The sequence below is a fragment of the Lactuca sativa genome, chromosome 1 (genome assembly GCF_002870075.4).
Source record: "Lactuca sativa cultivar Salinas chromosome 1, Lsat_Salinas_v11, whole genome shotgun sequence".
Classification (NCBI taxonomy): Eukaryota; Viridiplantae; Streptophyta; class Magnoliopsida; order Asterales; family Asteraceae; genus Lactuca; species Lactuca sativa.
The window spans coordinates 55,220,872-55,233,613 of record NC_056623.2 but is presented as its reverse complement, the minus strand read 5'-3'; the positions used below and the strand labels follow the sequence as shown (position 1 = coordinate 55,233,613).

General features: G+C 32.1%; 1 protein-coding gene and 1 long non-coding RNA gene across 4 annotated transcripts; one reads left to right on the top strand and one right to left on the bottom strand.

The window, feature by feature from the left end:
* Nucleotides 1–205: 205 nt before the first annotated feature.
* On the top strand, nt 206–10,064 carry LOC111911600 (ABC transporter G family member 32). 3 transcript variants are annotated; one of them, XM_042900780.2, is made up of 25 exons: nt 207–788; nt 946–1,066; nt 1,171–1,259; nt 1,338–1,422; nt 1,505–1,664; nt 1,781–1,857; nt 1,948–2,001; nt 2,444–2,534; nt 2,619–2,920; nt 2,994–3,272; nt 3,349–3,665; nt 3,743–3,903; nt 3,982–4,085; nt 4,168–4,327; nt 4,408–4,530; nt 5,309–5,403; nt 5,490–5,822; nt 6,831–7,121; nt 7,207–7,290; nt 7,351–7,484; nt 7,637–7,864; nt 7,965–8,136; nt 8,259–8,513; nt 8,612–8,918; nt 9,793–10,064. In XM_042900780.2, the coding sequence occupies exons 1-24, from the start codon at nt 529–531 to the stop codon at nt 8,882–8,884; spliced, it is 4,248 nt and encodes a 1,415-aa protein (XP_042756714.1). In that variant the 5' UTR covers nt 207–528; the 3' UTR covers nt 8,885–8,918; nt 9,793–10,064. The 3 variants fall into 3 exon arrangements, with proteins under 3 accessions (XP_023763121.1, XP_042756714.1, XP_023763123.1); XM_023907353.3 differs by having other exon boundaries at nt 206–788; nt 3,743–4,085; XM_023907355.2 differs by lacking the exons at nt 207–788; nt 946–1,066; nt 1,171–1,259; nt 1,338–1,422; nt 1,505–1,664 and having other exon boundaries at nt 2,451–2,534; nt 3,743–4,085.
* Nucleotides 10,065–10,176: 112 nt separating this feature from the next.
* On the bottom strand, nt 10,177–12,326 carry LOC111911601 (uncharacterized). Its single transcript, XR_002856919.3, has 2 exons — nt 11,370–12,326; nt 10,177–10,457 (listed from the first exon to the last, which is right to left on the bottom strand). It is a non-coding gene; the product is annotated as an uncharacterized LOC111911601 (long non-coding RNA).
* Nucleotides 12,327–12,742: the final 416 nt, after the last annotated feature.

The following is a 12,742-nucleotide window of genomic DNA, read 5'->3' as shown; positions in this document are numbered from 1 at the left end:
CGCTCTTGAATATTGATATATTATTTATATTTTAACACAACATTAATTTCAAGTTTAAACTTCAAACATACATCATTTATTGGATTAGCAATTTCGCTGTTTCAAAAAAATTAAAAAAATAAATAAATTGTATTGCAACTAATAAGGAAAAAAAGCACGTATATGTTGAACCCAAAAATCAAGAGGGAAATTTAGTTTTCCCAACTGCTTTTAACAACTTCGGGACAACCAGTCAACCCTCATTCATTCTTTCCCAATTCTCACCAATTCAACCTAAAACCCTAAATTCCATACACCCTCTCTTTCTAGATTGAGTGTCCCCTTCAATTCTGCACCGAATTTCACTTTTCGATGGAGAAAAAGTTATACAATTAATACACAGAAGTTTCTTACTTCAACAAACTACCCTCTCTTTTCAAGCCTTCAAAGTTGTTGAGAAAATGGGAAATTTTCCGAACGCCTTTACCTTAAATCCCCCACAATTCTCAACCGTCTTAGTATGGTTTGTTCAATCAATTCATTACGACAATGTGGGATTCTCTTGGAAACCTCTTCGTGAGGACGCAGGATAACGACGATGAAGCGCTCAAATTGGCTGCATTGCAGAGGTCTCCGACTTTTGTTAGGGCTAGAACTTCTGTGTTTAGGAATTTCGGAGGTGAGTTTACTCTTGTTGATGTTAGTAAGCTTGATGCTGAAGAGAAGAAGGTGGTGTTGGATAAGTTGCTGCATACAGTGAATTCGAACCCTGGGCTGTTCTTTGATAGGATTCGACAGCGATTCGATAAGTAAGTTTAGTTTACCAAATACTTCTTCTCTGTTACTTTACTCTTTTTATCATCATGTTATCGTTATGTTTAGCATTGACAACATGAATATGTTATATTCAAGACAATTTTTTTTTTTTTTGGAGAAATAAGACTTGCTATACATGTTCATATCTAGTGTTGATCTCAAATTTCCAAAAGTGGAGGTGCGATTTCAAAACCTGGAGATAGATGCATTCATTCATGTTGGGAGCAGAGCTTTACCCACTTTGCCAAATTCTGTATATAACATGAGTGAGGTAGATTTTGGATGAATAAACTCGTATTTCTTTTTATTTTATTTTCTTAAGATTTGCTGTGTTGCATATTTAATTGACATATTACCCTATAACACCTTTGCAAGGCTTTCTTGAGGAAGTTGAGGATTTTTCCTGGCAGAAGAAAGAAATTAAGCATTTTAAATGATGTTAGTGGCATCATTAGGCCTTCAAGGTAAACTTTTCTCAACAATTTACTTAAATACCCTCAAAAGTCAAAACTAGTCAATGTTAACATGATGTTAACTTGCAGATTGACTCTCCTCTTGGGTCCCCCAAGCTCTGGGAAAACAACACTGCTTTTGGCTCTTGCAGGACGCCTTGGGAATGGATTAAAGGTATCTGAAATTTGTTTAGTTTTGTGAAGATCTAATGTTCATATTTATGATGAAATTTAAAAAATTGTTGCATTTTGTGAAGTTATCTGGAAAGATCACATATAATGGACATGAATTAAACGAATTTGTGCCTCAAAGAACCTCTTCATATGTTAGTCAGAAAGATTGTCATATGGCTGAGATGACAGTTAGAGAGACTCTTCAATTTGCAGAATCTTGTCAAGGTTTTGGTTATAAGCAAGGTAAACTCAAGGTGATCATACCATTTTTTATATGTCTTTTATTAGATTTTGTTCCAATATATTCTATTTCAACTTCCCTAATGCATAAAATATGGTATTATGAAAACTTGATACAGATATGATCATGGAGCTTCTAAGAAGAGAAAAGAATGCAGGAATTAGACCAGATGAAGATCTTGATATATTTATAAAGGTGCATTTTTTTGTGCTAATAATTCCTTAATTTTCTTCAAGACTGTGTAGCTTTATCTATAATAAATTTTATATTTATTTTTTCCTATAGACAGTGGCACTTGGTGAAGATAAGACGAGTCTTGTTGTGGAATACCTTATAAAGGTACACTTTTTAATGGTTTCAATTTAGAATTAATCACAAAAATGATCAATATTGGTAAGTTCATATAAACAATGACCTTTTGGAAATTTATTACAAATTGACCACTTGTTTCATGATTTTTTTGCAAAATACCTTTCTTCATCATTTTGCTTTTTCAGTGGTCCCCACATCATAGTTCACAAAATATTAATCTTTTCTGCGAAAATGACATCAATAATGTCATTTCGGGAAAATTAATTTACGGAGCTATTTATTTATATTGATAATTTTCTTTTTCCAAGGTGGTCATTTTGTGATAAATGTTAAAGAGCTAGTCATTTGGTGTAATACCCTTTACTTCTTTTGATCATTTTCGTGATTAACTCTCCAATTTATGGTTTTTATTTTTTAATTATCATATTGTACTTCAATTTAAAGATAAAATCCTGACATGTATACAAAGATTTTAGGATTGGATATATGCACAGATACACTAGTAGGAGATGAGATGCGTAAAGGCATATCTGGAGGTCAAATGAAACGGTTGACTTCAGGTAAGTAAAATAGTAAATATTCCATTTCATTTAACTTTTACTATTTTTGTAAATTGAATAATAATTCACCATTAATTTACACAGGAGAACTACTAGTAGGGCCCTCAAGGGTTCTTTTCATGGATGAGATATCAACAGGGCTAGATAGTTCAACCACATATCAAATCATCAAATATCTTAAGCATTCAACTCGTGCCCTTGATGGGACAGCTGTCATCTCCTTATTGCAACCAGATCCTGAGACATTTGAGCTTTTTGATGACTTGATTTTATTATGTGAAGGTCAAATTGTCTACCAAGGACCTCGTAATGCTGCTCTTGGTTTCTTTGCTTCTATGGGCTTTCATTGCCCAAAGAGAAAAAACGTTGCAGATTTTCTTCAAGAGGTATAATACTTTCCTCACAACATTATCTTATCATAATTCCAATTTTTCAAACTTGAACTTTGTACACATTCAGGTTACATCAGTAAAAGATCAAGAACAATATTGGGCACTCGATGAGCATTACAGTTATGTTTCTGTTGAGAAGTTTGTAGAAGCATTTCAATCAAATTTCCTTGGTCGATCTTTATCACGTGATTTATCTCTTCCATTTAACACACACCGTAATCATCCATCAGCTCTTTCTACCTCCACCTATGGTGTTAACAGAATGAAGCTACTCAAAATTAGCTTTTCATGGCAGATGTTGCTACTAAAACGTGATTCATTTGTTTATGTCTTCAAATACTTTCAAGTAAGTTCTTAATCTTTGTGAGTTTTTTAACAAAGATAAAAAAAAAAAAAAACTGTTGATTGTTTGTTTTTTGCAGCTTATGTTGGTTGTTATAATCATGACAAGTGTGTTTTTTCGTACAACAATGCATCACAATTCACTTGAAGATGGAGGTGTTTATCTTGGAGCTCTTTACTTTGCAATAGTTATGATTTTGTTTAATGGATTCATGGAAGTTCCAATGTTGATAGCTAAGCTTCCTGTTATCTACAAGCATAGAGATTTACATTTCTACCCCTGTTGGGTTTACACACTTCCTTCATGGATTTTAAGTATTCCATCATCAATTATAGAATCCGGTGTTTGGGTAATTGTCACATACTATCTTGTTGGCTTTGATCCTCAATTTTCTAGGTATATTTTCAAGATTCCCTTTTTCTTACTTTTGTTATGTTGACATCTTATTAAAATAACATATTTTCTATATGTAGATGTTTGAAGCAGTTTGGATTGTATTTCTCTTTGCATCAAATGTCAATAGGGCTTTTTCGTATGATGGGATCTTTAGGAAGAAATATGATAGTTGCTAATACTTTTGGATCTTTTGCTATGTTGGTTGTTATGGCACTTGGAGGATTCATACTTTCTAGAGGTATAAAATATAAATATAATTATTTACATCTCTCAATATTATTATTACTAAATCAAATTTTAACAATTATGAATGTAGATAGCATTCCTGCTTGGTGGATTTGGGGTTATTGGGTTTCCCCTTTGATGTATGCTCAAAATGCGGTTTCTGTGAATGAATTTTTAGGAGATACTTGGGATAAGGTATTTTATCAACTATTTGTGATTTGCACTTAAGATTTTATATTTTTTTACAAAAAAAGATTTAAAGATTCATGAAATGTAGGCAAGTGGAAACAACACAAACATCCCTTTGGGGACATTGTTATTAAAAGTTAGAAGCTTGTTTCCGGAAGATTATTGGTATTGGATTGGAATTGGGGCTTTACTTGGTTACACTATTCTATTCAACATTCTCTTCACTTTATTCCTTACATATCTCAATCGTAAGTGTTTACTCTTTATGTGTGATTTAATTATATCATATTAGACTCTAACAATATTTATTTTATTGTTTTAAATAAAGCTATTGGAAATCAACAAGTGGTTATCCCTCGGGAAAATACAAAGTCACAGAAGAAAAGAAATGGGCTTGTATCTGCTATTATTGAACTAAAAGATTACCTACATTGTTCACCATCATATCCAGGTTTGTGAGGGAAAATTTTAATAATAAATATATATTTTAGGGTTAATATTTAAAAATAAAAATAAAAAAAATAAAAAAACCCTTATGTTTTACGTTTTTTCCGGATTAAACCTCAAATTTATTTTTTCCGGAAAAAGACCTTGTATTTTTTCATTTTTTACAAAGAGTTAATTTCAAAAAAGACCTTATATTTTGTGTTTTTTTTCAGATTAAACCTCAAATTTATTTTTCGCCTGAAAAAGACCTTGTTTTTTTTCATTTTCCCAATCTAGCCCTTTTAGTCATTTTTTGCCAAAAAAAATTTGTAAAATGTGAGGGTTTTTTTCGAGAAAAACTAACAAAGTTGAGGGATTTTTTTGGAAAAAATGAAAAATATGAGGTCTTTTTCAGGCAAAAAAAATTGAGGTTTAATCTGGAAAAAACACAAAATGGAAGGTCTTTTTTGAGATTAACCTTTTATCCGGAAAAAGCCCTCAACTTTGTATTATTTTCCAAAAAAAAAAAAAAAAACCCTCAACCTTCTTAATGCTTCCAAATAAACCCTCAAACTTTTTAGTTTTTATTGAAAAAACCATCACATTTAACAATTTTTTTTGGAAAAAAATGACTAAAAGGGCCAGATTGGAAATAAATGAAAAATACAAGGTCTTTTTCAGACAAAAAAAAAATTTTGAGCTTTAATCAGGAAAAAAAAACATAAAATATAAGGTCTTTTTTGAGATTAACCCTATATTTTATTAGATCAAAATGTAACCTTTCTCTCATTTTACTGTATTAGATACTGAAGTCCAAAACCAAAGAGGAATGGTTCTTCCATTTCAAGCACTCACAATGACCTTCCGAAACATTAGTTATTACGTGGACATCCCAGGGGTATATCAGTAATTCAGTAATCTTTACTTTCCAATTTTCATAGTAACACCAAAATTTTAAATCTTCCATTGTTTTGACATTTATAGGAGTTGAAGCAACAAGGTCTATCAAATGACAAACTACAATTGTTAGTGAATGTAACGGGAGCATTTAGGCCAGGTGTCCTCACGGCATTGGTCGGTGTTAGTGGTGCTGGTAAAACTACCCTTATGGATGTTTTAGCGGGTAGAAAAACGGGTGGGCATATCTCGGGTCAAGTATTTGTTTCAGGGTACCCAAAAAATCAAGAAACATTTGCACGGGTTTCTGGTTATTGTGAACAGAATGATGTTCATTCCCCATGTTTGACTGTTCATGAATCATTAATATTTTCAGCTTGGCTTCGATTGCCTTCTGATATCAACATGAAAACAAGAAGGGTAAATTTTTTTTTAAACATTATCTTACTAATTACTATCATTTGATAAAAAAAAAAAAATTGTGCCCTTTTTTTGTTTAATTTGAGAGTTTTAATTGAGTTAATCACAAATATGACTAAAATTTGGAAGGTCACATCACAAAATGGCCACCTTTTTAACATTTATCACAAAAATCGACAACCTATTTTGAGAAAAATACTTTCTAATTTGCGAAATTGTTTTTCTTTTTTTTGTGAAAATGACATTTTTTTCATAAATGTTGTTTTCTTAGTACTTATTTCACAAAATAATAAAAATATCGGACTTGGCTAACATAGGGTGTGTTTGGTTATGAAAAAGTTTTTTTTTTTTCTAGAAAATGTTTTTAGAAAATAGAGTTGAGTTTTCATTTTTGGTTTTCAATGAAAATTTTAAAAAATGCATTTGGTTGAAACACGTGGAGTTTTCATTTTTCATTTTAGAAATTTAGGAAACTTTGGAAAACTGTAGAAATCCCTTTTTCTAATTTACATACTATTTGGAAAACATAAAAATTTCATTCTCTTGGAAAGTTTTTGAAAAATTAATCAACCAAACGCATTTTCAAAATTTTCATCGAAAAATGGAAAATTTTCCACAACCAAACGTACTCATAATTATTTCTTTCAAATGTAAACAAGATTAGGTTTTGTCTCCCATGAAATTTCATGTTCACTCTGTTGGAAGACTTTTTTTTTTTATCAAATTTCACAAACTATACAAAAAAAATGGTATTTTAAGACTCGAACCCACAACCTTTTCCTAAGAATCCAAACACATTAACCAACTCTACTACACCCAATTTTCTTAAAATTCAAAGAAATACTTGTGTTACCCAATTTCTTGAACTTTTTTTCATCTCGAAAAGCAACATTTTTTTTTCCTCACGTCGCTTTCTTGAATAAAATAAGAATATCTCGAAATATGACACGAAACATGTGGTGATTTATTGAGATGAGATTCCGATTTTTTTGATTTGAATTTGATCAGGAGTTTGTAGAAGAGGTTATGGAGCTTGTTGAACTGAATCCACTAAAAGGTGGTTTAGTTGGATTACCTGGCGTTGATGGATTATCAACAGAACAAAGAAAAAGACTAACAATTGCTGTTGAATTAGTTGCTAATCCTTCTATTGTCTTCATGGATGAGCCTACTTCTGGACTCGATGCTAGAGCTGCTGCCATTGTTATGAGAACTGTAAGAAATATTGTCAACACTGGTCGCACCATTGTTTGCACCATTCATCAACCCAGCATTGATATTTTTGAATCATTCGATGAGGTACCCTTAATCTTAATCTTAATCTTAATCTTCATTTTTACTTTACTTTCCAATTTTACTTTCAATTATCAATTTTGTGTTGTAGTTGTTACTGATGAAACATGGGGGGAAGCTGATTTATGCTGGACCTTTGGGGACTGGGTCCCACAAAGTTATTCAGTTTTTTCAGGTTGGTATTTTATATTATTTATTTGCAAAATGGCAATTTTTTAAATTATTTTATTTATAGGGAGTAAAAGGAGTTTCCAAGATCAGAGCTGGATATAATCCTGCTGCATGGATTCTTGAGGCCACTTCAACAACAGAAGAAAATCGACTTGGTGTAGACTTTGCTCAAGTTTATCGTCAATCAGATCTATATCTGTATGTTAATCTTTTCCTTAATACAATTCTATAATTCGTAAATTTTTCAAACTTTGAAAATCGGATGCTATTAATATAAAATACAAATAAAAGAAATTACTGTTTCGCCCTTTTCCTTATACCGGATCTATTTCAACAATTTACTTTTTCAGGCAAAACCAAGAATTAGTTGATAACTTAAGCAAACCAGATAGAAATTCAAGGTTGTTGACCTTCCCAACCAAATATTCTCAGACATTCTTAGGCCAGTTTGTCGCATGCCTTTGGAAGCAAAATCTATCTTACTGGCGGAACCCACAATACACAGCTGTACGCTTTTTCTACACAGTCATCATCTCATTAATGTTCGGGACTATGTGCTGGAAATTCGGTACTAAAAGGTATCTTATTTTAAATTTTTAGTAAGAAAAACCAAACACTTCAAGTGTATTATTCAAATATCTAAAATCCAACGTTCCTCTTTTTATTCTTGTTGAACAGGGAAACACAACAAGACATTTTTAATGCAATGGGATCCATGTATGCAGCAGTCTTATTCATCGGAATCACCAACGCCTCTTCCGTCCAACCAGTTATTTACATCGAACGCTCCGTTTCCTACCGTGAAAGGGCGGCCGGAATGTATTCCGCCTTACCTTTTGCATTTGCACAGGTATTTCTCTTCTCTGTGGTCCCAAGCTTATAAAAGGAGTCCAAGGCTTTGGTTTCAATAAAATACACTTGAAGTGTTTGGTTCTTTTTACTGTCGTGGATGACAATATTTTATGATGTCAGGTTGCGATAGAGTTCCCGTACGTGTACGTACAGTCGCTCGTCTACAGTGTTATCTTCTACTTTCTAGCTTCATTCGAATGGAATATGATGAAGCTTTTTTGGTACGTATACTTCATGTTCTTCACGTTGCTGTACTTCACTTTCTTTGGAATGATGACAATCGCTGTCACCCCCAACCACAACATCGCCGCCATAGTTGCCGCCCCTTTTTACATGCTTTGGAATCTTTTTAGCGGATTCATGGTTGTCCGAATGGTAAGTTGGTAACTCAACTCCTCTCGTTGTTTACAATTTTTCTCAAATGGGAAATTATTAAGTAAATAAATAATATGTTTTGGGTTTTAAAACTACAGAGGATTCCTATATGGTGGAGATGGTATTATTGGGCTAATCCAGTGGCTTGGAGTTTATATGGGCTGCTGACATCACAATATGGAGATGTGGATGATCTTTTGAAACTTGCTGATGGGTCCCACTCGGTCCCATTGAAACAGTTTCTTGAAGATCAGTTTGGTTACAGACATGAATTTTTAGGTGTTGCTGCAACTGCTGTGGTGGGTTTCTGTTTGCTTTTTGCACTTGTGTTTGCGTTTACAATGAAATCCTTCAACTTTCAAAGGAGATGAAGGCTTTTAATGGATCTTGGCTCTAACAAATGAGGTAAAAAAAAAAAATTATTAAGTTTTTGGTTCTTAGCTACCTATATTTCAGTTATTTGTGTTAAACCATTTCCAACTCATTACCCATTACATTATTTTTAACACCAAAAAGATTTTTTTTTTCTGTTTATAAATTATATAGATATAAGTTAAAATAATTTGGTAATTTATATTATTAGATGAAATATATGTCAATTGAGAGGTTTATTTATTTAAATTTGTTTTTGTGTTTTAAATGATTGAAAAGTAGTAAATCTTTAAAATAAGTTTGAAACATAAAAATTTAACTTAATGTATGCCATTAAATAATATATATTTTTAACCTGTAATAATATTACAAGTAGCAATTATATATTAGTTCATATATAATTATACAATTAAATAAACTAAAAATACATGCATTCATGAAATACCAATTTGTAATTAAAAAAAAAAAAAAAAAAAAATTGTTTAAACAAAAAATCTGGTGCAAATTAATAATAAAACACCAAATTTGGGTTGGAGAGGTTTAACACCAAATAATTTGGTGTAAAACATAATTTTATTTTTAGCATCCTACTTTCATTTCTTTCTATAACAACATTTTACTTTCAATTTATTTTTCTTATTAAGGCATTGTACTTTGAAAAATCAACACAAGTATATAACATTGCATTTTCAAGTTTTTTGTTTTTAGAAAGGATGTTATACCTTAAAAAAATCTACCTTATAGCAGTGGAATTTGCTTTATATTTTGTTGACATTGTTATTTATAATTGTGTAGAGTTTTTTACGTACGATATTACCATAAGAAGAAAAGAAAATGAAAGTACATTGTTATTTATTGCATTTAACCCTTCCTAAATCAACTGATGTTTGTTTTGTGTTGTGTGCAGCTCGAATAATGCAATTTTGTTTCAACATAAATATACGAAAAAAGACTAGTGGAAGGATCACATACAGATGATAAAGGATAAATCCAACGATAATAATTATACGTTTTATAATTTGAACAATATTTTGGGTTTGAGTTTTAGAGGGATTTATGTATTGTGGCTATTTGTATATGGTACTGAAATGGATTTTAGGGTTAAGTCATGTGAAATCAAGATTTTAATTAAGTGTTCAAAACGAGAATTTTATAAGATCGATTATAAAATTATACTAACTAGGAGGTGATCCCGTGGTTCACCACGGGACAACGTATTTATTGAAAAAAGATTATCTGTGTTTAATAGTCATTTATGGGTTCTCAAACACGCTAGGTTTTAATGGGAATATGATGAAGCTTTTTTTGTTTTTAGGTAACTGTTGATATATTCGGAAATCAAAAAATTTTGTGACAATAATAAAAGGATTAAATAAAATCAAATAATGCATAGATAAAGTAATTTTAGTATGAGCTAGAAGTCACACTTCCCTATTATTGTTACTCTGTTAGATCCATCTTTTTTTGCTTCCTTGTCCATTTATGAAATCGCAACCGTGATTCATAACTTCATGCATTCCAAACAATCCGGTTTGACCAGCAGGAGACCACATGTGCATGAATGTGTTGTACCTGAAAGTATAGTGATTGAGGGCATAATTTAGCTAATAACCTTGAATCCATAACATGTATGAGTAGAAAGAAACGACATCATTACTTCAATGTTGTATGTAATGCAAAAGCAAATAAAGGACGTAAATGTAAATTAACTTAGGAGCAGTTCGAGGTTTTAAGTTTAAGATAAGGTTTTTCAAAATACCCCATTTGTAGGAGCTCTTCTTCCTTCTCCTATCCTCAATCGCAAATTAGTGGCATCAAAATCTCTACTCCATGGTATTTATGGTTAGGCTTGCATAATTGGACACTAATGAGCTTCCTTTTCACTTAATAGAGTTAATGGGTAAAGCACTTAATCTACACAACTATATGAGGCTGTTTTTGATAAGTCTTGGTCTACGGATGCTCACAATAGTGTCTTTAGATGATCCTATTCCTACAGTTGTCCAAAAAAAACAAAAAGATAAGCGTACACATAGAAGTGACCCCCTTTTAAAATCAATTCTCCAATCTTCTACAAGATTAACAGGAAAATATCAAATTTTCGTTTAGATGATGCACTACTTCTCAAAGACAAAGATTAGCAGTGAAAATTACTCGAATGTTAGGTCAGTCTTTGGAACAAAGAAGAAATGTCAGTTCAATCTTTAGAAAAAAGAAGAAATGAGGAACCATTGATGATAAATTGGTCTGTTGAGCAGCCTTCCCTCCATTGATAGGGAGTAAACTTCCAACACTGCTAAACACATCAGACCAATAAGGAAGTCCATGATTCCCCAAATTCTTGATCTTTTGAGAAATTGAATAATATAAAACCAAAACAAAAAGCCCTAATTTCATCTTACGTCAATTGCACAATTATGTTGTTGAATGAAACAAAAGAGGAAATATAATGGAGCTATTTCAGAAAATACATATTGAATCGACCTTACGCAAAGCATGGCGACGCTCTTTTTCTTCTTAGACTTGACGATCGAAATCTTCTCAGGGCATTTACGTCTTTAAATGGAAATTGCCGACCTCCAACAAAATTCGTTAGCGATTGCTCAAAATCGTTGCCCAAATTGATAGAGCCCTATAATACAGGAGCAACAGATGGACCAATCCTCTTGCATCAATCGGAAGACGGTTGTGTGGAAGCCACCATCGCCACCGGTGCCGCTTTCACTACAATTGCAAGAATGAGATATTATCGTTTCCACTGGAGGGGGCGGGGAGGTGTGATAATTGCAAAAGAGGGTCTTCGCTTGGAGAATAAACACTACAGAGTAAATTGTTAGAGGAGAAGACGGCGGGGATGCCAATTCTAGAGATTCAGAACGAAATCAAAAATCAGAAAATGTACACATTAAGAAGTTTTTTTTGTCGATAAGTTGAACAAATTCAGAAACATTGGGGAAAATCGATGATCAGAAGATGAAAGAGAAAGAGACTGCAATTGATATACCTTATCAATCGGAAGAGTTGGAGTCAAAACTGTTAATTCTTGGAAGAGAAGACAGCGGAAACATCAATTGCAGAGAGTCGGAAACGAAATCAGAAATCAGAAAATTTTGCATATCAAGAAACAGTTTTGTCAAAATTGAGAATAAATTGAGTAAGAGTGGGAGAAGTCGATGATGAAACTTGAAAGAGAAAGAGATTGCAGTCGAAATACCTTATGAATCGGAGGAGTTGGATTCGAGAATGTAAGTTCTTAGATGAAAAGACTGCGAGAAATGTATGAAACCATCTGCATCGGGTATATTCGTTTGTGCAAGAAGGACAGTTGCAAATGTAGAAGGGCGAAAGGAGTCGTTTTGTGCATAATACTGTGGTTAAAATATGAAAGCGGAAAAGTTTACTGTTGATAACCATGTTGGTTTTTAATATATGTATATAATTATCAAGTGTCTCGTACAGGAATTTTAAGAGGTTATAAAATTACTCGCTGAAAACAAAAGAAGGCATATGCGTTATGCGTACCCAATAGCTTTTTAATGGTTTGCACATGATTTTATTCAATGCTTAAAGAAAACTAAAGGTTAATAACATAAAAGATGGGTTTTTCATTCAACTTTTTGCATTTTTTTATTTTTTCCGAAAAACCCGTGAACTTTTTTTTTTTTCCTAAAAACCTGCAACTTCATATTTTTTCCGAAAAACCTCTCGACTTTTTATTTTTATTTCGGAAAAAACCCTTGCATTTGACAACTTTTTTCGGGAAAAAATGTTGAAATTGTCAAATCGAAATAATGTAGTCTTTTTCAGGAAAAATAATAAAATTAAGATTTAATCGGAAAAAAAACAATACATACGGT